At 47.1% G+C, this 12748-nt stretch overlaps 1 protein-coding gene across 1 annotated transcript in view; it reads right to left on the reverse strand.

Moving 5' to 3' along the window:
* Positions 1-2110: 2110 nt before the first annotated feature.
* Positions 2111-12748, reverse strand: part of Naa15-16 (N-alpha-acetyltransferase 15/16) — a 120327-nt gene continuing 109689 nt past the window's right edge. Inside the window, exons 17-21 of the mRNA XM_037428799.2 lie at positions 8302-8513; positions 5154-5361; positions 3052-3195; positions 2826-2923; positions 2111-2523 (exon numbers count right to left, since the gene is read on the reverse strand). Of these exons, the coding sequence (XP_037284696.2) occupies positions 2365-2523; positions 2826-2923; positions 3052-3195; positions 5154-5361; positions 8302-8513 (821 nt within the window). The 3' untranslated portion in view covers positions 2111-2364. The remainder of the gene's footprint in view (positions 2524-2825; positions 2924-3051; positions 3196-5153; positions 5362-8301; positions 8514-12748) is intronic.

Genomic DNA, 12748 nt, shown 5'->3' on the forward strand with positions numbered 1-12748 from the left:
GATTGCTACAAAGAGTTTCTCAAAATTAACTAGAGGGCACTCTGGCGCTGCGATCGTCCAGCGACCATGGGAATGATGGGTAGTACACACATTTGCCTAATCTTCGTACTTGCGGGCGGTGAATCGTACTTGCGGCTTCGTTTATTGCTGGTTACAATTTTGTTTTGAAAAAAAAAAGAACGAACCCTTTTGAACTTAGTGTCTTCATTCAAAATAGTAAGCCAAAAAGAATAAGGTTGTGAAGCGCAAACGGTGAACATTTGCCAATTTATGTTTTCGTGAAAAAACAGCTCCAAGCCACACGAACACACACGGAGCCAAAAGCAGGCCAGAAGCACGAATATTAGACAAATGTGTGTACTACCCATCATTCCCATGCTCGTTGAAGCGCTGTGCGTTGCAGCTCCCAAAGACACTAGCGCCAGAGTTCCCTCTAGTGTATACTAGGAAACTCTATGAATCGCTAGCGTCGGTGTCGCCATTTTGGAAGTCCGCGCGCTCGCCGCACGCGTTGTATCAGAGATCTGTACAGCGACTTGATTGTCTAGACTTCCGGAATTATGGTTCCCCATGAAAACCATGACAATCGCCATTTTATTTGTTGTTTCGCAGGCTTTTCGATAGCTTTACTAGAAAAAAAAAATTGTGCAACCCAACAGAAAACTATGGGGAAAAGGATACACGAACGGCCCCATGTATTATCGGCTGCTATGAAATCAAAAATTGACTACCACGTCACAGGGCTTGCAACAAGGCACAGTGCCTTTATGACAAGATGTTTCAAAACACAAGTGGTAACACGCAGGTTCTACACTGCACCTGCATGAATCACTACCAAAACATGTACCTATGCAGCATATTTTTATTTCAAACAACACGGCACCAACCACTCTTTGCGTACAAAAAAAAATAACGCAGGCGAGTTAAAACTCAGGGAACTCAACAAAGCATTCTCTCAAGGACAAAAGGTCCCTGGGTCTTGGCCTAAGCTGACCTTGCAACGGCAAGTGACAGACTTCAACCAGCCGTCATTAAATACGGTCTCTGTGCGACTGTGTGCGCGCAAGTGTGTGAGCGTAGTACAAAAGACTTTTCGAGTGTTGTAAACAACGTGGCAAGACGACTTCTGAAGGGGCACAAACCTTCAGTGCACATAAGTGCACATGCACCAGTCTTTCACTACACACATACACCAAGTGTGCCATAGTGAGCAGCCAGCACTACTTTTCACTGAAAATGCCATACTTGCCAATACACCCATTTTATCAAGTACTCTAGCTATACACTTTCTCAACACCTACCTTTTCTGATTTACACTGCTCCACTGTATAGGCTAAGATTACTAAAATAAGGAGAATGCATCGAGGCCCCACACTATTGTTCCAGGGTCACCACACGGGTCTACCATCACTTCCAATAAAAGGTGCTCTACTGCTGACGAGGCAGTCTAGTTTCGAAACTCATTGCCGTAACACCAACAGCTGTGGACGCTATGTTTTAGCCTTTCAGAGAGTACAATGGATATTACAAAACTTACAATATTGCTGCCAATAATTGTAACCTAGCATTGCATCACTAAGAAAAGATGTTCACTGCAATGCTGCACCTTTAATATTGCTTTTGCAACTGAAATATTTCTCCATAACATTGCTAAAAAAGGTAAGAGTCACTGCCTCGGCTGTTCTAAGTATCAACAAAATCTCACTGCGGGAGAGGTACATCCCATTCAGTGTAGCACGCTTCTGCTGGTACACAAATTCAAACAGCTTGGATGTTCGTGTCAGCGATGGCTTCAATATCCAGTAGCAGTCGCCAGATGCAATTATCCTCCACACAGACTGGTAGTTGCCCGCACGACAACTGTCCCACTATGAACCTCTTGAAGTCGCAGCACACAAGGCGGACTGTTCGGCACCTGTTCCGTACCATGCATCCCACTGAGGAACAACAGCACCGGTTGTACTACATACAGCCAGCACAAGGTCTTTTGTTCTGGTATGCCACAGTACAGTCCATTTTTTTCACTGCCAAAGAGAAAATAACAGAAACATGAATACCCCGTTCTGAACACTTCAACAAGCCCTCCCTCGGTGTGTTCAGAGTCTGAAAAGGAAAACCATCCTTTCTTTATTCTGCAGAGCAGGATCGTCCAGTGACACCAATCACACTCACAGCCACGTGTGGTGCCACGGTCGGGAAGAGCAAGTTTGAAGATGATTCCTACGACGGTGGTTCTTCTCTCACTGCACGTGGGCCCACGGTGCCACGCGGAGAACAGAGGAGGTTATCTGTGCCCACAGACCACGCCTAACAGAGGCACGGGATGAGGGGGGGACTTGCATGGCACGGCCGGAGACCCCAGGGTCATTCCTCTGGCCGCACATGATTGGCTGACGACTGTGGTGGTCGGAATGCAATAGCCAAAGGAAAGCGCTCGTGGCAAGCAGCGCGAAACAGTGCTAGCTCCGCTTCACACGAACCCATGTCTCCCTTGGTCAGGCACTCGAGAGTTCGTAGGCAGTTCTGCACAAAATGAAGTTGACAATTTAACCGATATCTCGGGAAAGTCATTTCATGTTGTTATGCATGTATATGATAGTGCCAAGATTCCAACAAATGGCTAGGAAAAGGTGCAAGATCAATTAAATTTCCTTGTCCTTTGCCACTAGGCTTGTATGAAAGCCTTAATGCATGCTTCTTTTAAGTTCTGGCAGTAGATCTATTTTAATGAAGTTCCCACAACCTATACAAAATTACCCTTGAGCTTGCACGTCAAAGATGAGAAAGTAAACATGAACTGATGTAGAAAGATGGTTATGAATTACCTCAATAGTGACTCCCTCCAGGTCATTGTTTAGAGATGTCACCATCTGAAGAGCCTGCTTCTGCTTGGATGTGTCCAGGAAGTACATCATTCGGCAACCTAGAAATGGCAACATTGGGACGTGCTTAGGAAAATGGAAGCTTCACATTACGCCATAAGCTGCTGAAAAATGTGAAGTGACCGAGAAAAAAGAAGAACAATCTAAAAACATTGTGACATATACACACCTTCGAGTAAGTGTGGGAAAGAGCGTGAATGCTGAGCCAAAAACTCTTCATTCAGCTGCTGTGCATCCTTTGACTGGTACAGTTCAACCATTTCTTTCTCCAGTACTGTTACAATAGGCCCTGGGAGGTCCTTCCTCTTTGACACTGAAAATAGTGGCGGGCAAAAAGACTGTCAGGCAGAAACAATGAAAGTCTTCTCCCCAGCGCCCACTTTCTTGTGTAGTTATATGTTTGCACCAGGGGTTAAATTCACATCAATGAGGTTACATGAGGACACATGCCTCACTGGTGTGGATGAGAGCTCTGTCACAGACCCTTTACTTTGTGTTCTGTGACATTGGTGCACATAAGGAATGCTTCATTTGTTCTTTGCACAATAAGTATAGTGCAATAACTGCAGGTTCTTTGGCAATATGTAACACTTCGATAGAGAAATATCAAGGTGGGCCCACGAGGCTGATAAGCTATCTACAATCTGTACACCCCCCCCCCCTCCAAGTGCATATTTTGTCAAGGGTTGTTCTGCATGATCATATTGAAGGTCTAAATGGAAAAATTAAGATTTGTCACACCTTGTTGCAAGGCAAGTTCAATAGCTGAGCTCACATTCACAGGCAGCCATATAACCATTGTATTGCATCAGACAGGTTAACAAGAAAAATTAGGATATGGAGGCCCTGAAAATTGGTCCTGCAACACTTTCTAAACATGTTAAAAAAAAACGCTGCCGATTGCTAGTCAATGCTCCAGTGAGCATGAGCCAAACATACGATGCAGCAAGTAGAAAGGAACTTTTCTAGCCAATTTCTATCCTGTTTCAAAGTTTGAAATCGGCTGAAATTACTCACTCTTTTCTGGACAAATGATGCCGTATACCCAAATCCACTCCATCATACATCCAAAAATACAAGGCCACTGGCTGATTTGAACATTGTCAGCTACATAGTTATCACAGCCACTGCGGCACCTGTAAGCAAGCTGCGCACAAAGTTTGTAGGAAAGTCACCCATATGTTCGAAGAAAACAAGAAAAAAAGTGCTCCCTTTCATCCTCCTCCTCCTTTCATATTAGTTTGAGGGGGTACTGACACAAAATTTTTCACTTTTTTATTGCATGAAATGATAGGCCAAGTCCATATGAGCATAGGAAATGTGCCGGTAAGCATGAGTGTGTCCTGAAAAATTACAGCAACCTTTTAAAAGCCAGTTTCGGTTCCTACTGCACCGAGACGTCACGACATGGTATCAGCAGCGCCACCAGGAGCAATGTGTTCATGCTCAAGTTTTCGTCACGTATCCTCATCTGCGCGCTGTTACTTCAATCGTCTGCTGCGTGCCGCACGTGTGGCAAACTCTCGTGGCAGGTGGGGGGGGGGGGGGGGCACAATGTTGAATGTGTACGCGTATGGAGTGGAGTGCAGCTAACAGTCTACTCGTCGGCCGTGGCGAACGCGCGAAGTCGACCTATGCTTGTCTCTGTCGGATTGGAGGGGAATCGGTGGAACTTGCACCTATTGTCCGTTTCACTGGTGCAAGATAATTCACAGAGCATAATATTGGTGCCATGACGACAAATTTGAAATCAGGTTCCTTTGTCCTCTGAAAAACGTATATCTTGTAATCGCCTGCACATAGACTATTCCCGAACTCCGCTAGCTCGATTCACAGGTAAACTGGATGACAGTGATCGCACAACGCAAGCAGACGACTGAGAAAGCATTGTGCAAGCTGCCATTTTTTGCATCTTGGTGCTTGACATCAAGTTATTGTTGATGCCGGCAGGCGGAGCGCGAGAAATTTTATTTTAATATCAAAATAAATAAGATATCCCAATTTACTGAGAGTCCCACCTGCTCATAGCCAAGTCTGTATACATGAGATTTGTATGACAAAGTAAACTTAAAGTGTGCTACAAATCTCTAAATCCACTCGTACTTGATGGACTTCAAAAATATTTCTGGTAGTCAATTTGTGCAATGCAGTGCGAGAGAGACGTCACTTCGTGAGTACTTGAAAAAATGTTGCAGGGACTCTACAAGATCTGCAAAAGAGCACGCACCCAGCCCATCCACACACAGCACAGTGTTTGGGTTATGCACTTACCCAGGCTGTGGAAAGTGCACATGTGGGCGTGCAGACGGGGGCACTGAGGATCGAGGCGGAAAGCTCGCTTGATGGACTGCAGCATGAGCAAGGGCCGATTCTTGCGCAAGTAGATCTCAAATGCAAGGAGGTGAGTCTCCAGTTGCTGGGCACCCAGCTGTTGCAGCGGTCGCAAGAACTGGATTGCCTGCTCCAGGGGCTCCTCTGTCTGCACGGTACAAAAAGCACATTCCCTGCCTAACGAGAATTTTTATGCCGAAGTAATCATTTGCTTATTATTCATTTTAAACTACGTAAATGGAGAAATAAAAATGCACCACTAAAAAAATTAAAAGCTGCACTGCTGAAAAACTGCAGAATGGCCTCATCGAACAGAAGTTCTTGACAGGATACAGGTAATTAATGACCTAATGATATGCCAGGACAACAACCTACAACCTTCTTATTCAACCATAATTATTCGAGCCACTCCACACCCCGTTTCTGTTTCTAAGTCCTCTCGTCTGAACTATTCCGCGACCCACCCCCTTCAATAGAGAGAGAGAGAAAGTTTCGCCGCAAGGGCAAAGCAATGATTGCGATAGCAACAACTTGGAATGTAACGCTGAGAACGGCAAGCAAATCCAAACGTGCAGTGCGCTGCTGCTCACGCACCAATGACGCACGAAAACAACGTACACAGGACGAGGGCGAACTAATAACGTTTATCACTCGACACTTGACACGTTGTTTAAACAAAAACGACACGCGAAACAGTCACAAAAACAGATCAGTGCAAACTAACAATTGTCCCAGTTGTTATACTTCGCTGTCTTATGAAAAGCGCGCTTCTTTCGCAAACGGCGCCTGTACAGCGAGCGAAGTGATCTTCGTGCGCCCGGCAACTAAACGCAACCGTTCCGGTCGTAGTCGAAATTGGGCGATCCCCCCCCCCCCTACCCCCTCGCGGAGCAAAGTACGCGTGGGTAATAAGCGCGCGAGCGTCCTTTTTTTTTTCTTGAGTTCTCACATATACAGATACGTATACATATACTATGAATGACGGCGGCGACGGTAAAAAACCAGCTCACTGCACATAAAGTTGCATCGCAATAAAAAACCTACGGCCTTTCCGCACGGAGTCAACAGAACAGGCAGCCCCGAGCCAATGCAGCACTTGCACCCTCTTTTGGAGAGCGCCCGATTGCCGAGTGGTGCCCCGTTTCGCCTGAACTCTCGGATGCCCGACACGGCTTCCGCGTTACAACGAGAGATGGCGACACGATCGCGGCGCTCCGACGATTCATCGCTCGAACGCCCTCGGCCACGTCTGGCGCCTCTTTCAACGCAGGCCACACGCATTTCGTAATACTTTCCAACTTTGCGACAACGCATTGAGGACGTGGACCTTCCACAGTGTCCGGTATCGTTCACGTTTTTGAAGGGCTCGCGCCCACAGGACGGTCTATGGTGGCGGTGCTCGACTGCTCACCGAAGGTCGAGGGATCGAATCCCGACCACCGCAACCACATCTCGATGACGGCAAAATAACTGAGGCCAGTGTTCCGGAGTTGCGTGGAGGGAACAGCAAAATGTCACAATAAAATTGGAAAAACTAGACAAAAAGTGAGCCAACCCTAGCCAATCGAAAAAAGAAGCACTGACTTCAATAGTAAAACAAAACGATCCGATACGTCACATTTAAGTGATTTTATTGTTTTCAGCGTTTCTATTACTGCAATGTTTCCTCCCCACTCGACGAGATTCAGTCCAAGCCTGGATTTCATCTTTAGTCAAAGCCCGGAAACGCGGCCAAAACAAACAACGCGTGTGTGTGTGAACACGACTGCGACGTTTTTATGTCATTGAATGGAAAAAAGATTCTGGAAAAAAAGAAAGAAAGAATGGAAAACAAGGTAAAGCCTGAAACCCTCGCAGTAAAAATTGCTGCAATTCACAGTGAATTGTCAGCGCAACCGACCATTTCGTGCAAGATGAAGTTTATTGCGCCGATACCGTGACATCGCTTGAAAGGGCTGGAAGCAACTGCCATGAGGCGACAAGAAAAATGAGTAAGCTATATGCTATATACCAACATCACATTTGGGGGGAGGGTGGGGGGTGGAAGCATAAATTGCAGTCTACTTCACCTTTGCAATCGCATTACCTCCCCCCCCCCCTTTTTTTTCCTTTTCGCGCGATGCCAACCATATTCGGCACTTACTGTAAAGTCAACCACGGTTAGCAGTCGTTGTAAAGTGAATGAGTGCAGAGCACCCCGGATGTGGTGCGCCGTTCATTGTCCTGTTCAGAATCCATTTGGCTTTAATGTCGCGTTCGGCAATTCAAGTGCTCTAAATATTCAGGCTCCATGCAAGACACGCCGGTAGCTAGGAGAGGGGCATACACCCCTCCCCCAGCTCTGGTGGAGGAAGGTGTTTTACCAAATATAAGTAATGAAAATGGGCGTTTTTTTCTAAAGAAAAAAAAGGTCAAAGGCTGAATACCATGGCTATATTTCGAAGGCTCTAGTTGCTGCTCTGTTTAAATATTTGTAGTATACTTTTGTCGGTGAAGAGTAGTCCTAATGTTCCCGAGCTAAAGCTTGGGAATATTGGCTTAAAATAAAAATGTAGAATTCTCAGGCTATTTTGAAAATCACCACCTCAATAGTCTAGGCCTGCTTTGAAAACTGTTGCCATACTACTCAAAATCTATATATTGGAACAGTATATTCTATTCGGTTCTAAACTTCCTTAATCACACACCCCTAGGGTTGACGTACAACGCAAACCAGTCTGGTCGGGAAAATTCTTGGCGGGAAATAGCCAATCGTTGATTGATATGTGGGGTTTAACGTCCCAAAACCGCCATATGATTATGAGGGACGCCGTAGTGGAGGGCTCCGGAAATTTCGACCACCGGGGGTTCTTTAACGTGCACCCAAATCTGAGCACACGGGCCTGCAGCATTTCCGTCTCCATCGGAAATGCAGCCGCCGCAGCCGGGATTCGAAGCCGCGACCTGCGGGTCAGCAGCCGAGTACCTTAGCCACTAGACCACCACGGCGGGGCATAGCCAATCGTTGAAACAAACAAAAGTGACGTTTCGTTTCGTTTCTATCGACAGGTGCTCCTCGACATTTCCCGCCACCCCCACCAAAGCGTACCCTGGCCAGCTTGTCGGGCAACAGTTCCTCGTCCCGCAGGCCGTCCATCTCGCCGCCGTCCTGCTGCTGCTGCGCTTGCTGCGCCTGCTGGGCTTGCCGGGACTTCTGCTTCTCCTGCGCCAGGGTCTGCTTCTCCTTCTCCTGTTCGGCCCGCCGCCGGGCCTTGCGCTGCTTGCTCTTCAGCTTCTTCAGCTCTCCGGGGGCCATGTTGGCTGCGTGCAATAAACAAGAGAATGCGCCCGCACTTACATCCTGCCTGCCCCCGGTCTGCAGCGCTTAAGCCACTCGCCACTGTCCATCGCCACGCGCGAAGAAGACAAACCCAGAATGTTGCGTGCTCAGCACGTTCGCACTTGCACCGTCAAATTGTACATTTTCCTCGAACACGAAAAAAACGGAGGAACGGCGGTTTAGCATGAAATCGTGACATGGTGATACTGCCATGTGACTGCTAATTTACGAGGTTTAGCAGCAACTCAGGTTGCAGGAAACTCGGTAACGGAAGGCCTGCAAGTCTCCATAGTGTCACATGAAGCTCCCTTCTATTATTTCTTTCTCCCTCCTTCCGGGACAACTCTTCATTTTTATGCAAGTTGAAAGTTGCAGCTCTCAAAGTCAACGACATGGTTAAATTAAAGAAAAATAAAAAAGCTTCAAGACGTTAAAAAGTATCACGCATGCACTTTAAGATCAAGAAGTGGCAACATCCTTATACTAATTTTTTGTGCGAGACTATCTGCACCTGAAAGCGTCAAGTTCTAGCACACGCGCGCCGCAGGGTTATCGAATTCCTCGCGCACACAAAGGCCACTTCACGCCTCCAGGGGATTCCTTTTAAACACGTTCGACTCGGAGGAGGCGCCTCGAGTTTTTCCCGAGAACTCATCTCCTTACAGAACGCGCACGCGATGAGCAAGGCACGCTTCAACGGGCCCCTAAAAATATCGCTCACGACAGCGTGCCGCACACGTTTGCCAAAAGCAGACTCGTGCGGTCCGTGCACAAATACGCGCGTTCGGACGGCGTCGTCCTTGGGCGCCCAGCGTCGGACACACGTGCAGTGCCGAGGCAACAGTCATCCGGCTCTTTATGTTTGTTTGTTTTTTGTTTTACCACGTTCTGCCTATGCAGGCACTTGGGCAATCTTCCCCGCGAGCTGCCACTATACGTCGTTCTAAACGCTCCTCATCAGACACGCCGGATGGACGGCACCGGACGCGATATTTTTTCTTTCCCCGTCTAAGGCACGACTACCCCCGAAACAGCGCGCGCCCAGTGTGTGTGCATAAGGTCCGAGCGACAGCGCCGATCACCCGACGGCGACGAGAACGAAATACGAAAATCGTTTCGCGACCCGGCCTTAGCCTAGTTTTTCTAGTTTCCGCGCTGCGCAGAAGAAAAAAAATTACTGACGAATGCCACCATCGTGAGCGTTTCCTGATGGTCCAGTGGATAAAGACTTACTAATGGGCAGGGGAAACAATCGCATGGCGCGCACCACAATGCGACGTCAGAAGAGAAGACGGCGCGTCGATTTCGCCGTCGGTCCAATGCGCGCGCGCGCGGAGTCAACGCCGAAATTTCATTCGCCACTAAGCGGCTGAGGTCACCACAGTGTGACCCCGGCCTAAAGCGACTCGCTGCTGTACGGGAGGGTAACGTTAATTTGTCACGGTATTCTCGAATCACTTAGTCCTATGATTACTTTCCCTCTTCCGTAAAGTCGAGTCCCACTCACTGGAGCGAGGGACATTATATGCACTTATTTAGCCAATTCTGAAAGAAATATTTCCGCAAGTGATAAACAACAATAGATAATCCGGCCTTAATTCGGTGCTAGGCCCTATTGTGAAAACGCAATACTTTAAAACTATAAGTGGCGTGGAAGGCCTACCATAGTTACAGACACTTCGGCCAAAGTGTGTTTGCCAATGCAGGAATCCCGTAAACACGAAGTCAACCAAAACGTGATTATAGAGAGCGTGCCCCAAATTACGCTATCAGCGGTTATATCTTTGCGCAGCTATATATATAGAAATATATGCGAACTATATATATAGGAATATATGCGAACCTTCTGATCCCCCACAACTTCTAACCGACCTTAACACAATTTCAGCCTGGTGCAACATCTGGCTAATGAAACTAAACGTCGACAAGTGCAAATATATGAGGTTAACTCGAACAATCAAGCACACCCCTGTAAACAGACATTTCCTGAATGGCTCCCCTCTATTGTCGGTTACCACCTACAAATATCTGGGCGTTCCGATTTCCGATAACCTTTAGTGGCACTCGCACATTGAATATATTAGCAATAATGCGAACCACATGCTCGGCTTCCTTCGACGAAATTTCTCTCGAGCTCCCACTTCATTAAAAGTGCAGCTTTACAAAACCCTTGTACGGCCGAAGATTGAATATGCCTCTTCTGTATGGGATCCACATTCTGCCAATCTTGTCTCCACACTTGAAGCTATCCAAAATCGGGCCGCTCGTTTCATTCTCTCTGATTATTCCCGGTCATCCAGTGTCACTAACATGAAACAAGTAGTGCAACTACCTGATCTTGCAACCCGTCGTATGACATCCCGCCTACGTGTTTTCCATAAAATATTTTACATCAATCAGACCTTAAAACAATCCCTTTTTTCAGTTCCATCACACGTGTCATCCCGCATTGATCGATCATCCGTTAAAAGTTGGTGTACCAAACTCCCGAAAAAACCTCTACCTGAACTCGTTTGTCCCAACGACCAGCGTGCAGTGGAATCGCCTTCCAGCCTCCATCGTCTCCATCAGCGACGCTGCGCACTTGAGGTCCACCGTCAGCAATCACTTTTTGTAACCACCCCGCTGTTGTCTTTTCTCTTGATTGTTTAATATTGTACCCCTCCTTTCTGTAACGCCTTACGGCATTGAGAGTAAATAAATGAAATGAAAAAAGTGTGATTCATTGCTTACATGTATTCATAAAACAGTTAGTCTGTTTGTATTTTGACAGCCGTTCGGCTAACCACCGTAGCGAATAAAACTGCGAAAATCAATGACGAATACTTTAGCCAAACGACAAAAACTGCCTACGCAGTCAACTACATATACCGAACGAAGGTTAACGTGACGCCAAGTCATGAAACGGGCATTAACGGAATACACGACGCTATGCACGGCTTAATTCCCAACCGGAAGCTAATTCGGACAGGCAATTCCGAAGCCCCCCTTTCCACCAGTTATCACCGATGACGCGGTGCGTTCGGTCACGACAGTGCCACGGCACGGCGTCGGTCTGCCGCAAGCGTGGATCTGTCATCGGGCCGAGGCGCACGACCGTCGTCCTCCAAGCCAAGGCCAGAAGATGCGCGCCACACACGACCCGATGGAGAAACGTCGAAGAGCTCACAACACAATTAAGCAACGCAGCGAATGGGGGTCGCCATTTGCGGCTAGTCAGCTCCCCGCGTCGCCTCCGCGTCCTCGTAGCTCTCTCGGTTGCCAGCAAGCGCGCACACACACACACACACACACAAAACACACACACACACACACAACAAGCAAAAAAAAAACATGGGGATAGGTGTCCACCAGACACACTCGGGGCGCTAATCTCTCAACCTCGCTTAAACCTAACCTGCACCCCACACATCGTCTCATAGGAAACAGCTAACGGGTTCCCAACGTAATGACTACTTTTTACCCAGCCGTTAAAGCTCTCCTCCTTAACTTGTAGTTATAACGCAAGACTAAAGGTAAGTCACTGCAGTACAAATCACTCTGATAATATATTATTAATATACAGGAGTTTACACCCCGAAATCATCCATAATTCAAGAGGGACGCCGTATATAGTGGAAGGCACGGAAATTTTGACTATCTGGTGTTCCTTATTATGCACTGGCATCGCACATTACACGGGGCCTGTGCACAATTTCGCCTCCATCGAAACGGGACCACCGCGGCCGGAATCGAACCCGCAACCTTCGAGTTATGCAGCCGAGCACCGTAGTCACTGCTCCTCCGCGGCAGACACGAATCATCATAAGGGTAGAAAACGCATACTTAACACTTCAGTAGTCGGGAGGGACGTATAGACCATTTCGCTGTTTACAAACACATGTCCTTGATGACATACGGTGTCATCCACCGATGTGCCATAATAGCACCGGTGAGCAACAAGAGCTTTAGAAAATAGCCAGCTCATTTTCTAATCTTTCTTTCCCTTATTTGGCAAAACATATTCAAATAAATGTCTTTTGAGCTACATAAAAGATTGCCTTGAACTTTGCGTCCAATTTCTTTTATCTGAAAAGCTAATGAGAGACTTTCCTTAACCTATAGAAAAAAACACACTTGAAAACGTGCTTTCAGTTTCGACGTTAGGAGCTGGTAAATGACGTGACCGGAAGTTTCTCGGGGTACAACACTTGCAATCTTGAAACCAATCTATACG

Source organism: Rhipicephalus microplus, chromosome 2 (genome assembly GCF_043290135.1).
Source record: "Rhipicephalus microplus isolate Deutch F79 chromosome 2, USDA_Rmic, whole genome shotgun sequence".
NCBI lineage: Eukaryota > Metazoa > Arthropoda > Arachnida > Ixodida > Ixodidae > Rhipicephalus > Rhipicephalus microplus.